The sequence below is a fragment of the Bombus vosnesenskii genome, unplaced genomic scaffold (assembly GCF_011952255.1).
Source record: "Bombus vosnesenskii isolate JDL3184/JDL3185 unplaced genomic scaffold, Bvos_JDL3184-5_v1.1 scf7180000013340, whole genome shotgun sequence".
Classification (NCBI taxonomy): domain Eukaryota; kingdom Metazoa; phylum Arthropoda; class Insecta; order Hymenoptera; family Apidae; genus Bombus; species Bombus vosnesenskii.
The window spans coordinates 1,492,158-1,508,885 of NW_022882977.1; the positions used below are offsets into that span (position 1 = coordinate 1,492,158).

The 16,728-nt window shown below is 33.4% G+C and overlaps 2 protein-coding genes and 1 long non-coding RNA gene across 6 annotated transcripts; 1 reads left to right on the top strand and 2 right to left on the bottom strand.

Annotated features, from left to right (window-relative positions):
* Positions 1 to 1,701: 1,701 nt before the first annotated feature.
* LOC117236064 lies at positions 1,702 to 8,209 on the bottom strand. 2 transcript variants are annotated; one of them, XM_033498688.1, is made up of 8 exons: positions 7,479 to 8,209; positions 6,506 to 7,098; positions 6,094 to 6,423; positions 5,950 to 6,018; positions 5,322 to 5,877; positions 4,975 to 5,233; positions 4,692 to 4,877; positions 1,702 to 4,589 (listed from the first exon to the last, which is right to left on the bottom strand). In XM_033498688.1, the coding sequence occupies exons 1-8, from the start codon at positions 7,633 to 7,635 to the stop codon at positions 2,939 to 2,941; spliced, it is 3,801 nt and encodes a 1,266-aa protein (XP_033354579.1). In that variant the 5' UTR covers positions 7,636 to 8,209; the 3' UTR covers positions 1,702 to 2,938. The 2 variants fall into 2 exon arrangements, with proteins under 2 accessions (XP_033354579.1, XP_033354578.1); XM_033498687.1 differs by having other exon boundaries at positions 4,975 to 5,251.
* Positions 8,210 to 11,695: 3,486 nt separating this feature from the next.
* Positions 11,696 to 14,047, top strand: LOC117236065 (non-specific lipid-transfer protein). Of its 3 annotated transcripts, none has more exons than XM_033498690.1 (4): positions 11,696 to 11,857; positions 11,977 to 12,438; positions 12,542 to 12,917; positions 12,998 to 14,047. In XM_033498690.1, the coding sequence occupies exons 2-4, from the start codon at positions 12,009 to 12,011 to the stop codon at positions 13,809 to 13,811; spliced, it is 1,620 nt and encodes a 539-aa protein (XP_033354581.1). In that variant the 5' UTR covers positions 11,696 to 11,857; positions 11,977 to 12,008; the 3' UTR covers positions 13,812 to 14,047. The 3 variants fall into 3 exon arrangements, with proteins under 3 accessions (XP_033354581.1, XP_033354580.1, XP_033354582.1); XM_033498689.1 differs by having other exon boundaries at positions 11,731 to 11,861; positions 11,979 to 12,438; XM_033498691.1 differs by having other exon boundaries at positions 11,742 to 11,881; positions 11,979 to 12,438.
* LOC117236067 lies at positions 11,781 to 11,956 on the bottom strand. The gene is made up of 2 exons (XR_004493777.1): positions 11,920 to 11,956; positions 11,781 to 11,859 (listed from the first exon to the last, which is right to left on the bottom strand). It is a non-coding gene; the product is annotated as an uncharacterized LOC117236067 (long non-coding RNA).
* Positions 14,048 to 16,728: the final 2,681 nt, after the last annotated feature.

Sequence of the window (16,728 nt, forward strand, 5' to 3'; positions counted from 1 at the left end):
TTCATACTTAATTAATAATTTTGTTAAAACGTTAGATAAATCCACGCATTGACTAATAAGTGTATATATTTACCAAACAGGACATTTTCATCGTAACATATCAATGAACTTGCTTCTCATATATCATTTACAACATCATAATCGACGAAATAGTTGTTGAAAGCGTTTTAAAGTATATTGGAGATTATTTAAAAGTTTAAAAATTTCGATATGTTAGAATAAGTAAAAATGTTCGAACAGAAAAAGAGTAAGTTATGTCTTAGATGTTAGGCCACATGAATTGTAAAACACAGGTAACTTAAGGAGGAACCAAAAATCGATTTTCTGTGATAGTAGGCGAATCGAGGTAGATCCATAGAAATTTCAGATAGTCAAATAACATGAGTCGTAATAAAAAAAGATACATTTTTGTAATCTATAAATAATAATTCATATACCTTCGTCCATGAGTTTTTAAAATAAAAAGTGAAAAATAGAAGGAAAAGAAAATTGCTTCTAAAGACATGAAATAAAATGATCTATAAGTCTGTAAGTACCTTGGATCTGTTAAAAGAAAAGGATAAAACAAAAACGTTTAATATATGTGAATTGATTAAAATAAGGATAATAGAAAATAAAAGAAAAAATTGATCAAACGGAGAAAAGAGTGAAAGAACTATGGATCTACATAAAATCACAATGTCGCGTTCGAACTTACGAATCTTTAAAGGAAAGCAATGGAAAGTCGCGCTTTAGTTCCTCTACTATCTTCCATTATAAGTAGAGAAAATAAAACATTTCTCTTTCTTCTTTATCACGGAATGCTTTAAACAAATAGGTACGAAAAAAATACAATGTATGTTAAACAGGAGTACGGTTTTGTCGAGTGCTGGCAAGGTCCTCGGTAAATTGCAATGTTTTATTAAACAGTCAATTAGTTTTCCAAGGATTTATCTTGCTACACTTAATTCCTGTGCATTTCGCTATCGATATCTACATGTATTTTGCGTTTTTATTCAAGACAATGATTCGTTTGCTTGCTACCCGAGTTTCAAAATATCATTTTTTCACAAAAATTCTGTTCTGCGATGAGTAGCAAATTATTCAAAATTCTTTCATTCATTAAACGTTGTAACTAAATTTGTTCCGCTCGCTAAATATTGTAACAAATACCTTATTTTGGATATTTTATATATTTTTACACATTTCGTACACTTTTGCATCCATAAACATATAAACACGAAAACGTCCACAATCGAGCGATGAGATTCGTAAAACGAATAATCAAGATACATAAAAAGAAACTTTAAGTTAGCTAATAAAGAAACTACTGATGTTTTTACAAAATCACAATATATGTATGTAAATACGTATATGTATGCACGTATATATATACATATTTATATATACACACACATGGTTCTACAATTCTTTATAAAAAAAAAAAAAAACTCCATCGACATATCTATCTTCTTTTTTGTCACAGATGAGAAACGCTCGAGAACATTGAACACAGTGGATGAAAAAAGAAGAAACGGAATGAAAAGAAAACGGGTTGGTCAGGCAAACGAACCATCGTCAACGGAACTCGTTCGTCACATTTCTTTTTTCTTTTCTCTTTTTTTCGTGCAATGGTGTTTGTTCCTTCGCAATAGGAAAAACAAGAACAAAATAAAAATGATTGCAAGATATTGGATTGTAATATATTCAATAACGACCTGCTCTTATATCTATTGCATATCGCGCTTTCGTCTTGACAATATAACATTCGTTTCCGTTTTTTTCTTTCATTCAGATTCGAGCTCTCCTCGCAAAAAAAAAAAAACGAAATGAACACATGTTATTATGTATTATGTATATTACTCGTGAAAAAGTGGGGGAAATGTACGAAGTGGACCAGAACATAAACATTGCATTTTTATTAATACACTTTGAAGATTCATTTGACATGCCTGTTTATAAACGAGCCTCGATGAAATGATTAGAAATGTGGACAGGCGGAGAAAAACAGGCAATTAGCGTTTTATTTCTGGTTAATAGGCAAGTGAATAAAGAGAAGCGATCCGTGAAACGAATTCTAAAGGCCTAGAGCTGCTCTCCTTTTCTTCCTTTTTTGCTTTTCTCGTTTCGACACGTAACATTCACCTTTACAGGCTAAAAGGATCAACGCTAAAGCAAAATCATTTTCACAGGTCAAACCACCTGACATATAAATATTCTTTCTTTTTTCACCTTGCTTGTACTTGTAATAACACATATGTACGTAAAACAGAAGTTTCTTTTGTCTTACATGAAATCCTAAGAGGTAAAATATCGACCATTACCGAAGCGAGAACCGTCGACGATACGCACGCACATTATTGTATAATGTCCCTTGTTCCATCAATATTTGTATCGGCACTGATTGGAAGTGCTAACGACAAGGTTGTATCAAAGTAAGGTTGATGGTCCCGCTTCGATAATACATCTAGTACTTTGTAATAAACGCGTGTACAAGTATCTGAGAATCGAATCAAGTTTCTTCAATGAGCATGAAGAGACGGAGCAAGAAAAAGAGATAGAGAGAGAATGCGTTTATATGTACGTGTACATCCTTTATATCTATATTATCTATGTAGTTTTATTTATATATATATATAGGCGAATTAATCGCACAAAGAAGTGTGAATCTCCGACAAGGAAAATCACCTCATCTAGGATCACACCAACTCTTAACCCCATTCCCCCGTCTATATGTCCAGAGATGCACACAACGGTCTCCCTATGTGACGATTCCACAGTGGATTTCTTTTTTTCACGCAGTAATTAATACGTATGTACAGAATACAAAAAAAACGATTGTTCTTTCTTATTTTTCAAAAACAGTGTATGTTCCTCCCTTGGTAAAAACTGCAGCAAAAGTTTCTTTCCTTCTTGTTTTCTCTTTTATCCTTCTTAATAGAGAGAATTCATGCACTTTCTACCAATTGTTACCACGTCCCCGACCTCTGAAGCCGTTACCCCTAAATTGTCCACCGCGTTTCAGTCCCCTCGGCATGAAGTTACCGATCACAGGTCCACGAGGTCCCCTGTCCATCCAAGGAGCTCTTGGACCACCCCTGAAACCCCTACCACGAGGTGGACCACCCCTCCAAGGAGGAAATGGAACCGGACCACCGAGACGCGGTCGAAAGTTCGGCCCAACGGGACCGTCGAAGTCGTACATTCCTTGATGTGATTCCGCCGAGACCTGTGGTATCGGCCCGTTCAAACCGGCGTCAGACTCTGTCGGTGTCTGCGGCCCGTTCGACACGATCCTCTGTTTACTACAGCTAACATCGTTCTCGTCAAAGCTACCATTCGTCGACGGTCTCTTCAATTCGTTGCTTGGTGTTGAATTTCCAAGATCGTCTACTTGATCTGGTATGTGTTGCTGTTGCGACTGCTCGGGCAGATTCATTTCTTGACCCGTATTTTCAATAGATTCGCTACTGTCACAGGTCTTCTCTGAGATTATAGCTTCTGGTTCGATGTGTTCTTCATATTCTGAGACAGGAACATATTGATTGTGCTGCGAGTCTTTAGGCTCCGTTATCACGGGTACAACAGTCACTTGGTTCATTGCTTGTTGTTCGTCCGTCTCCATAATTGAAGGTTCAGACTCGTGTTCGTGAAGATTCGAACCACTTGAGTATACAGATTGCTGGTCGAGGCTCCGTGAGTTTGGTGTGCCGTGTGGTAATCTACGATCTTGACAGTTTTCTTCTTGTTCGGTATCTGGAAGATGCTCTTCATTCGTTGGCGCTTTGTTTTCGTTGGACAGTCCTATGGGCATACCATCTTCGTCGAGAATGACAACAGTGTCTGGTGCTGGTACCAGTAAAGGGCGACTGTTTGGTAGGATTTCTGGGGACGACCTCTGATGTTGCTCTTGCGATCGGGATTTGCGACTGTTTTGAAGGTTCCTTTGTTTGTGATCATCCGAGTATCTGTCTCGTCGGTTCCTTGGAAAACCACGACCACCTCGACCTCCTCGGTCGTTCCGATGAAAACCGATATCTCTATGCTGATGCTCCGTTGATTGAGAGTACCTGCCACGCATTTGTGGCTCACCAAGGAACTCCTGATTAGGTCGTAATGCGTGATTTTCACGATACTCAAACTCTTGCTTTGAAAATTCTGACTGAGTTTGGTGCATTTGATGGAATTCTTGTGGAAAATCCTGCTGGTTTTGGATGAAATTTGGCGGTGGCCTGTTTTGATGAAAATTTGATTGAGCTGGATGAAATTCTGCGGGATTGTGTCGAAAATCTGTTTGATCTTGATGAAATGATGGTTGGCCTGGATGAAACTGCGGTGGCGGAGGTGGGGGCGGAAGTGGCCCTGAATGCATCATGTGCACGTCTTGCATTATTTGTCCGTGAGATCCTGGCATTTGACCCGCGGGAAGCGGAATCATTCGCATGTCCATGTCCATGTGCTGTGAAGTCGCTGATTGATTACCGACTCTCATATCCCTGTCTTGTGATCGAACGTCAACTAAAACCCTTCCCTTTGGCTTACTGTCAGTCTCGTCGTCCGACATTTCCATGTCGACGCTTTCCACAATATCGCCTGGTTGCATGTGTTGCCTGATTCCGTATTACAAAGCATTAAAGTTGTTACGATGAAAATTAAAACTGCTATGGCAATCCTACAAAATTCTAGTAATTGAGCGAGTTTCAGTATCTTACCGGTAATCTTGATCGCCTGTGGACCACAAGTTGTTACTGTTAGCTAACGCATTCATAGAATTGTCGTTGACATTATGATTCGCCGGACTTCCTGTTAAACTAATCAAGTTTCGATGATCAACATCCGCTGCTTTCATCAAACGATATGGTAATTGATTCTCTACCGTTATCGGGATAGGTATTACTCTGAAAAATAATAAATTAAATATGTTTTTGCTCAAAATTCCCTGATGAGTACACATATATGAAGTGATTCTTTTTGAATTGTTATTAAATTCTTCACCTATGATCTACATCTCCAGCAGTACTTAAAAGAGATTCTTGTGGTTGAGAGTCATCGTATTCAACTGGATCTGTAAATCCAGCTTTCTCATACATGGGTGGTGACTCTGGTGTTTCAGATAAGATTTCATTTTTCCCTCTAACAGCGTTAGTCCACGTAGTTTCGTTACTAGGATCCCATCTATCCATATCACCATCTATCCAAGTTTTTGCTTTTTCATCGCATTCACCAGGCCAAGTTGGATTCATGCTATTTTTTCCTGGAAATATTACGGAACCTGCTATGTTATAAACTTATAGAGCTGATATCAAAATTTTTATATGTTATATTGCAAAATAAATTCATACCCTTTTCCTCCCATTTGGCTGGTTCCTTCATAGTTTCACTCGTAGGTGTCCATGTTGGAAACTTAGGTGGTAACTTATTATAACAGTTTTCATCGTCGAGAAAAATTGGTGGAGGTAATGGTGGAGGTGGTAAAGGATTAACAGTATTATTATTAGTTGGGGCATCAAAAGGTACAGTAATATTACTCTGGCTGTTTTGACTGGAATACGGTGAAGGAGTATGCGACTCGCCGGATAAGTTTCGAACAGGTAATGGAGTACTGTGGGTTATAGGACAATTATTCACACCAATAGGTGTGTTTTGATTTCCCATAATTCTTGAGATCACAGGGGTTACTGAATGCTGCCCTAGTATAGGTGAGTGTCTATAATTTGAACGCTGTGGAGATTCTACTCGTGATTCTGGAATATCTAAACCAAGACCAGGAATACCACCAGGATCTTGAGATCCATCAGAGGAAGGAAGAACAGTCTTTAAAAAACTAGAGATATTAAAATCTGCACTATTACTTTCATTTTTGGAGGGCCTCATGTTGATTACTTCTATTGGTTTAGCCTAGTAAAATATGCATAATATCTTTATTATGTTTTATCAGATAATAAATGTTTATTTTGATTAAATATATACCTCCAATGATTCGTTATATTGCTGTGACATTCCAGTAGGAGTTAACGATCTTTCATTAAATATGTTTCGCTTTAATATAAAAAACGAATGATTTACAATAATATTCATTGAAATTAATATGGTCTTCTAACTTTAGTGTCTTACCATATTACCAAAATCCACATTTCCTCCCATAAAAGATGAAAAATTATTAGTAAAATCACCGGAATCATTGCCTTGGCCCATTTCTGGAGCTGGTACAGGTACTGGATCATATTCATGAGAATATGAACCATACATAGATGGTGGTGCTACATCTATAACTCCTAACTGATTTTGAGATTGATTTTCTTCTCCTGGAAGTTCTATATCACTATCAGGACTTGGAGATGGAGCATTTATGTCTGGTGATGGAATTGGTGAAACTAATGTTGGCAAAAGCTCATCCAATTTTTTCTTCAAATTTTTTACACGACTACCAAAATTTCTGTATGCCTATTGATAAAGAATTTTAAGAATGTTAAGAAACATTAATGAGTATTATGGATAGTACACTGATTTTTTTTAATGTACTTACATTAGTAACTATTTTCACTTCACCTCTTTGAGTTTCATAAAATTGATCAGCCTGTTCTAACAGCTCAAGTACTTGAGTTCTTTCTCTAATTTCTGCCTCCAATGCACGTACATAATTTTCAACATTTCTAACTGCCAAATCCACTTCCTTTTCTGCATCTTCAACCCTTCTCCTATCTTTCAAAGAAGCACATAATTCTTCTGCATTCTCTATATCTATATTGCTGTCACGTAAATCTCTTAATCGAGCATCAGTTGCTTGTTCCAGTGTAGCACATGATCTCATAGTAGAAATGAGTAAAGCAGCTTGAAATTCTTCTGGAGGTACTGTTGGCTGGGGTTCTAATTTCTTTTTTGGAGCTGCTGAAATTAATCCGGATAGGTCTGCCAGGAATTCTTCATCATACACTTGTCTCTGATCCCAAATTTTAAAAATCCTTAATATACGATGTTTCACTTTCTCATCTCTAACCATGGTCGTTGCTCGTTGCAAAGTTGTGCCCCAGGATTCCACAAATTCAAAATTTTTTCTCTTGGAGTATTGTATAACATCATTTGCCAGATAAAAAAGTGTAAGGCGGTGCTCAACTTTTACTGTCATTTAAGAAAATGTCACTGTTATCTTACAAGTTACAAATCAATAAAAAAAATTGATATAACTCAAGAACTACCTCAAAATGTATTAAACTAAATAATTACAAATAAAAATTTATATAACAGCATGTATATTTCTAATGACAATAATGGAATCAAATATTAGAATAACATAATACATAAATTTTTAATATTTTACTATAAAAAATTAAATATCTCATCAATTACAGTTTACATTCTTAATAAAACCCTTTAAGATCACTCTATTTCCCAATACCAATAACACAAATAATCTAAATCTTAAAACATAAACAAAGAAAAATAAAACTTAGAACTAAATACAGCAATGATTTCATATTGAACAAAAAATATAAACTTACCCTTCTTAAGAACTTGCAACCAGGTAGCGACAATCTTCTTATGGTGCTGTCTCCTCTCCAAACACCAAGCAGAAAGACCTTGTATTGACTCCTGCGAATCTTTCAATGTGTGAAGCCTTCGTTCGAAGAGCTCCACATCAAAATCACTTGACGCCATTATAGTTTGGAATAACACATTTAACGTGATGTTTACAAGGTTAATTCAACGTCACGTTTTAACGTGAACCACCGAGAGGAACACGTGGAACTTTGTTCTGCTATCATAGGTATGTCTATATACCTAGACAATCAACCTAACCAAGTAAGTATCGCTACTATGTCGATCGTCGGGTTATTAAACCTCGTGAACGTTCATTCGGATCAAACCATCTTATCCTTTTTATCCCGATAACGTTTTCCAATTCGTCGAACTCTGTTTCGCACAGAAAACAACCGAAATTTCTGAAAATCACTTCGCTTCGGAGTTCGTCTAATATGCACGCTAAAGACACCGCTTTCACGTCGCTTACGAACCTCAATGAAACTTCTTCGATCCCACCAGTAAATCCGTAGCAACGATAATTTCATCCACTCGGTATTATTGTACACGTAATATGTCAACTTTCGCTGGGTATCTGAAAACTATCGTATTTCTATGTGACCGATCTTGAAAACAAGAGTCCGCCATCTTTTTAGAACCAAAACACGAGCGCGCAATGGCCGGCGCGATTTTCCAGTATACAGGGTAACACTGAAATAAGTAAGCTTTAGTAACATCGTTTATCCTTCCTGAGAATGAAAAAAAGTCATGTAAACATAGATCCAAGGACTGTCTTTTCTGAGATATAAACATGTTTTGATTATATCTAATGTTTCTTGAATAGTTTTCACGTGTAGAATTATGAATCAATTGTGGATTTTTATTCTTCATATTGTTATTTTTTATTCTATATTTTTATCAATACAATTAATGTAGAACTTATAAATCGCAGTGACTCGTTTTACCTATTAACAAAATATAGGAAATTATTATAGATCCACTCTACTTTAGACATTTCATATATTTTTGCATATTATGTGCATACATATTTGAAATTTTGTACAAATGCATAAAAATCCATAGTCTAATTATGAGCAATGTCAACATTTTCTTTCTGTCATATAAGAGCTAAATATTAGTAAATATTATAACATATACAAAAATCGTATTGCATTACAGTATTTGACAAAATCCGGAATATACCGAGAATTTTTTAATGTCTTTGATAATCAAATAATGATATGAATACGCATATTGATAATACAGAAGAAAATCATGTTTAATAATTTAATTTTGTAATCGATACACAGTCAGGAAGAAGCTGATTCCAGTATAAAAATAAATTAAAAACGCAGGATGTTTTAGACAAATTTGTTTTCGAGAATATTAGTTTTGAATAATTAGTTAATAATGCATTTATAAGTAACTTGGCTAGTTTGCTCAATTTATACATATAGTCATCACTGTGTACTTCTATGTTTATAAACAATCTAAATTAGGATTTGTATAACTTAATTTGTAAGTATAATTTAAAATAATGCATTAAGGTCTTAATATTGACATTAATAATTTATAAAATGTTAAAAATGTTGTCCTCGATGTCCATGACAATTGTTTTATTTATTATTCTTAAATCGTGAAAACAATTAAATTTCTCTAAAATAATACATTAATTATTGAAACTCTTACAATTATTTATAATTATATCAAATCATAATTGACATTTATAAACACAAATTAGTTAGCTGGAGACAAAATTCAAAAACAGTATTTTTTCACAGGATACACTACATTTCGCTTTCAAACTTCTTAATTGATCTCTATATTAAATAATACCACAAAAGAAATCTATGATAACGTTTTCCAGGTAACAGTTCGGACTTTGGTTCTCTCAGGGCTAATAATAGAGAGGAAATTTCCTCTTTACTAGTAACAGATCAATCATAAATAATCTCTTTTCATATCGTATTTTTATGATTTAAGAAGACCTCTAATTTAAGAATAATAATAATTAATTAAGAATAATTTTATTACTAATTAAACAAAACGTAAACTATAGATATTACAAGTCGTATAAGGATTAATGCTTAATTCGTTTAACAATAATGTCTAAAAATGTAAATTATGTTATGTAAATTAAACATGTTATGTAAATAAAACAAATTTACGTAACATCTTTTTTAAACCTGAATCGATTAAACGCTAACTGCCGTAGTATTACTTTTACTGCAAATTTACCATTAGTTAGGTTAATAATTTATATCCCAGTTTAATTACAAACTTTATTTAGAAAATTAATTATTGTATCTATAGAAAACCAAATTTAATGATACTTAGGAAGCGACATCTCGAGTAGAAAGATTGTAACTTAAGTTAGTATTAAGTAAATGTAGAGATGGAAAGAAGTTTCCTGAAACGAACGCAAATTTGATTGGTTATTTCTGATGAACCCAATACAATCATAATAACAAGCACGTCTATCGGTCAGAATTTTCGCATTAGAATCGCAATAGAATTCTATCTATTTCGCAATAGAAGGTCAGAAGTACGGCAAATAGAGATGAATAGAGAGATCTCGAGAACAATGTTAAAAAAATCTGTCAAAAAATTGACATTAGGAATAAGGGCCTCTCGTGGTCAACGGTTGCACTGTTCGCCGATTTCGTATTCGGGAAACGGGAGAAACGAGCGAATGCTCGACAAGAGGAGAAATGTATGATCGTGACTCTAGCTTGTATCGGTGAGTACTGGAGGAGGAATGTGCGCACGGCACATAGCACTGCCAGAGCAAACATATATATATGTACAGATATACTACCAGCAATGAGTACTAGGATACTGACTGTTGTTGTAATATAAATCACATGTCTTTTATTGCTTTTATTTTCTAGTTATTTTATTATAAATTTATTATTCCATTTGCATTATACATGGCTTGTAATGAAGACTAAATAAAGTAAAATTTGTTAGAATTATCTAATAAATATGACAAGTAGATATACTAATACTTATGTCTGACAGTGTAGATAGATTTTTTGTCAACTATCTATTTTAAAGATGGTCCTCAACCAATTTCGATAATTTCTGAATATAATGAAGCAATTTATAGCAAAAAGCGCAATTTAAAAAGAGGAACACGGTTTCGTTTTGTCGAACCAAAGGAGGTTAATTAAATGATATAAACAATGCCCAATTTGCAAATTTAAAACAAACATATTTAAAAATTAAAAAATACGTTAAAACGTACTTTCTGTTCCTAATTAAAGTGTAAATAATTAAGCGTCGAAAACTTTACGACGTAAAGATAGAAAGCGTAAATGTAAAGTTAAAGTGGAAAGTATCGAACATTCCGAGCATCTGTATGTCGCATGTAAGTGTCTATCCGACTTTTTCCAAGGCCGCCCGAAGCCGTAATCTCGCGTACCCAGACATCCTTAGTAAGCACGAATTTGCCTCTTTAAACGAATTTGTCCCTTTAAAAGGATATCAACTATTCCCGCTACTTTATGAAACTCATCACTCGAAACAGTTCCCGTTGTTATCTATAATCTAAATAGATATTTCTTACAGCATCGCATATGTGTTGTGCATAGAGACTTTAAACTCGTCTGACCCTCTTTTATAAACAAAAGATAAGCGGCCAGCGGCCGGCAACCAACTGACGCATATGTTGCCACAAACGCACAATCATATGCAGAAATACGTTATAGCGATACCAATGGTTTTTTACAAAATCTTGAAAACTAAGACCGACCACCGGTTATATGTACAAACAGAAGTTTTTTAAAATGTTGAGCTTTACAATATAGTCAAGAATCACCGAAATCCCAAAGGAAGTAACGTTTCTTTAAGTTTACTAAATAACTAGAAAATAAAATTATATAAAAAGCATGTAATTGATACTAAATATCAATCAACGTCCTAGTAACATGTCATAGCTAACAATATGTATGTACATATATATTTGTTCCGCCACTGTCCTATGTCGTGCGCATATTTCCTCTTCACTGCTCAACGGTACGAGTCAGGGTCGCTGGTCACACATTTCTACTTTCTCTCGCTGTTAGCATTAGCATGTTTCTCCCACCAAGAGCACCAAAGACGAGACGTGATGATAGTACAGCTGTTGACCACGAGAGGCCCTTATTCTTAGTGTCCATTTTTCACCCGTAAACATTGACGATTTCCCTACTCCATACTCCCTACTTCTTAGTCATGTCTGGCGACGGCGATTACTAAACTGGCAACTGGCGACGAACACTGTGTTAACGAATCTATGGTCATTTAACATTTAGCAGCTGAGTGCAATTGACCTACTCACAAAATAGTTTTGTCAATTTTCATTTTTGTATTATTAGATAGCTATAAGTAAGAATAAAGTTCAGTACGTAGTATTTATTAATAAGTAATAACGTTTTAAACAGCTGTGTCCAAGGAAAAGAACATCTAAGTATACTTATTATTTTTTCTTGAAATTCCAGAGTCCACTCTACTTCTAAGAAAACTTTAAAATGTCACAGAGGACAAAGGTTTATATTATTGGTGTCGGTATGACAAAATTCGAGAAACCGGGTAAACGGACAGATTTCGATTATCCGGTCATGGTGAAGGAAGCAGTTACAAAAGCTTTGCAAGATGCAAAAGTTTCTTATGATAATGTGAAAGCAGCATGTGTTGGATATGTATATGGTGATTCTGCTTGTGGTCAACGAGCGTTGTATCAAATGGGTTTTACCGGTTGTCCTATATATAATGTAAATAATAATTGTGCCACTGGCTCAACTGCTTTAATGATGGCTAAACAGTTTATTGAAAGTGGCTCTAGTGATTGTGTGTTGGCTCTTGGTTTTGAAAAAATGGAAACAGGTTCTGTAATGCCTAAATATATGGATCGTACCAATCCGTTGGACAAACATGTGGAACTCATGGTTCATATTGCTGGTGAATCATCACAAATTATTTTTGAGCTACTTTTTGTAAAGAATTTGTGTTCTATTATTAGTTTTTTTTCTCTTTCATTACTTATTTGTATTTTTATTCCCAGGTATAAACGAAAGCCCAGTCACTGCCCAATTGTTTGGAAATGCTGGACTTGAACATATGAGGAAATATGGTACCAAAGTTGAGCACTTTGCGAAAATTGCGTGTAAAAATCATTTACATTCTACAAACAATCCATACTCACAGTTCCAAGAAAGATACACATTGGACGAGGTAATGAAGTCTCCAAATGTATTTGGACCTCTTACCAAGCTTCAGTGTTGTCCAACATCCGATGGTGCAGCAGCTGTAGTTCTGGCTAATGAAGACTTTGTTCGTAAACGTAGACTTGAGTCTCAGGCAGTAGAAATTGTAGCAATGGAAATGGTCTCAGATCTAGCTTCGACATTCACAGAGAGGAGTTCTATTAAACTTGTTGGGTAAGAAACATCAATGTATATCATGTATTTGACAATTTGTCAACATTAAGAGAGGTAAGTAATATTTGTTTACTTTACAGCTATGATATGACAAAACGTGCTGCTGAAAAGGTGTTCACTCAATCTTCTTACAAGCCATCAGATGTGGATGTTATAGAATTACATGATTGCTTTTCTACTAATGAACTTATTACATATGAAGCATTGGGTCTTTGTCCTCCAGGTGATGGTGGAAAGTTAGTTGATACTGGAGACAATACATACAGAGGGAAATATGTAATAAATCCTAGTGGTGGTTTGATCTCAAAGGGACATCCTTTGGGAGCAACAGGATTGGCACAATGCGCTGAACTTTGTTGGCAACTTCGAGGAGAAGCTGGCAAACGACAAGTGCCAAATGCAAAACTTGCTCTTCAACATAACATAGGTTTAGGTGGAGTAGTTGTGGTTGCTCTGTATCGTATGGGCTTCAATCAACCTGATATAACTAAGAGTAACTTAAGTGCATCTGATTCGGACCAGTTCAAGGCAAGTGCGTTGTTTAAATTATTAGACATCGCAATGCAAGAGGATGAAGAAAATCTGGTCGAAAAAGTTCGCGGAGTATTCGGATTTAAAGTAATCAACGGACCAGGAGGCGCGGAAGGCTTTTGGGTTGTGGATAGTAAAGTAGGAAAAGGAAAAGTAGAATATAATGGAAAAACCAAACCCGATGTTATAATTACGATTAGCGATATGGACATTGTCGATTTTATTTCCGGAAAATTGAATCCGCAAAAAGCATTTTTCCAAGGAAAAATTAAGATCCAAGGTAACATGGGAATGGCAATGAAACTAATCGAGTTACAAAAGCGTGCAGGCAAAAAGATTGAACTTCTTCGATCTAAACTATAAAGGGCATTAAGTCAATGAAAACAATCTTTCAATATCGAAGACGACGTAAATCTAATTCCAGAAATCAGAGCATTACGTATGCTATTTTACTATTCTTTTTTTATTTTATTTATAATCTGAATACTTAATCAAAGTATACACACTCTCATTCCACTATCTAAAGTTATATAATTTAATATACACTGTTCTCAATTGTTATTGTGTACGCGTACACGAAATTGAATTATTTAAAATATGATATCGTTATTATATAATTAAAAAGAAGAAAGTTTTTTAGGAAGTTTTTATATGAGATATACTGATAGTTACTATTTATCTTAAAATTCTATTTTTATAAATGTTATTCCACTTTGAGAGAATTATATTTAATAAGAAAAAAAGTGAATAAACAAAAAAATAACAATAATTTTCTTGTTTCACATTAAATATAAAGTATTTTTATCTGTCAGCCTTATCTAGTTCTTAAATGAACTGTAATTCAACCCAATTTGTAGTCAAGAACAAATCCTGATTATTTCTTAGAAATAATTGTGTTCAGTTTCTAAGTCAAATTAGCAATTTTATTCTGAGTTTATTGAATTGGTTGTAATATGTCATCAAGTTATGTTCTTTAAAAAAAAATATCTGTTCAAAGGTAATAGATATGTATATAAGAAAAGATGTTAAAAAAAAGAAAAGTTTTTATAGAATTTTAAAAATGATGAAAAACATAGATGATATAAATTCAGAAGCGAGATATAATAAAAAATAAATAAAAAAATTACGCGATGAAGGTGTAGGGTATTGAATTTATTAACGATATTTGCTTTTTACTATAAAATAAATGAAACGAACAAATTATAGTGCTTTTTTTTTTAATGAATCTTGTTCCTTGCCTCCATGAAGATATTCCTTGCGTATTCATAAGCATTACGTGCTCGATGAATAGCGGTATTTCACAACTTGTTAAGGTTTCACTGAAACTGGTTTTCTATCAGTGAAAGGAATTCTTCAATACATATTACACGGGGGATTTTAATTGATTACATGTAACATGTTCGTAAATTAAGAATTTTATACAATTGTAAGCAATATAAATTCATAATTACAAATAATATAACAAATAGAAAATTGTAATGTACTACATTACAATATAATTTAAGATAATAAATATAGAAAATTAAAATTTCAATTAAAATTTAAATTTCCGAAAGAAAATAGTTACTTTGCATTAATAAATCTTCTTTTACAATAGTATAATAGAATACAATTTCCATTTTCGAGATTGCTTGACACTAACCTTACCAGATCCGGTCAAATGATCGGTTCCAAAATTTAATTAAAAATTGTACATTCGTTATTTCTTTTGCTCATCTGACTTTATGTAAATTCTTATATTAACAGAAATTGAGAAATTGATTAATCAGATAATATAAGAATTATATAAAGTTAAGTGAATAAAAGAAATAACGATGAATGTACAATTTTAAATTAAATTTGGAAACCGATTATTAGAACGGGCCTGGTAAAGTTAGTGTTAATAACTGGTAGCAAAAGATGTACGTAAACCGGGAATATATTATGGGCAATATGCCATTCGATATATAGTTAATAATGACGACTGTCATCTACCAAATTATCACCTATAAAATTGTAATGCGGTGAAAAGAAAGTGAAAACTATACAATAATTAAAGAGCTCATAATAAAGACAATCCTTATCAATTTTTGTCTTTAACTTTTATTCCATATATTCTAGTACCTTATTGTATGCTGAGTTTTACAAAATAATTTTGTATCATATAATTCGCATTATTAGCGATGGTAAATACGTTTATCCATAGCATTTTAATTAACACTAACTTAAAGATCGTATTAAAATGCATCGTTCGATAATACATGTCATTAACTACTTATTTTTAACAAAAACTGGGATAAATTTGCAAAATTTGTTCTAGATGTTTTTGTGCAGTTGCGTATAAATGTACTATGTTCAAGGTGGAGAGAATAATTTTATGTGTAATGTTCCTGAGTATAATTCTGAATGACTGAGTATTTGTATAATCATTAATATTAATAAACAGTTTGTACCTTGCAACTTCTAGTATGAAAAAAACCTGTTGAATTACTTGTTTAAACCTTATGGAACAATAATTGGACTGCAGATTTTTATACAAATTTATATTTTTATACTATACGATATATTATTATACAGGTTGTACCTACGCTTTTCCGTATAACTTTGCCAACAGATTCTACGAGTGAAATTAAAAAAAAGTATCATATAAACATAAGTTTGAAAATGATTTGTTAAGAAATTATAACAAAAATTCGAAATAACAACGTATAGATTTTCGTTCGATAGCATAAGAACAGATTGGCAATATTTATCTGATCTGTTTATAGAAGCTGTGTAAATCCTGAGGTCGTTAATATATAAGAGGAATTAATGCAAAAATATTTATAATTTATAAATGAATTATGCTCAATAAAATGCGAGGAAATCAACGAGAAATTTGCAATAAATTCAATATCTGACAAATGCCAAAGCTGTATTTATAAGAATGGACGACACTTTGAAATGGAACTAACGTAGGTATATATCGTCAATTGTTATTTCGAATTTTTGTCATAATTGTATAACAAAGCATTTTTGAGCGTATGTTTATATGATATTCTTACTTATTTTCACTTGTAGATTCTATTGGCAAAGTTATACGGAACAAAGTAAGGATCTCTTATATATAATACAACTTTAAAGAAATAGAATTTAAATAGAGATTCGTTTCCTACAAATTATAATGAATATGAAGTTATATATATATTATATACATTCTGTCCATTCTTGTATCTTTAAATTTCACATAAATGCATAAAAATCCACAATCTAGTTATTGGCATACATTACATATGTAGGGTACTAATAACATTTCTTTCAT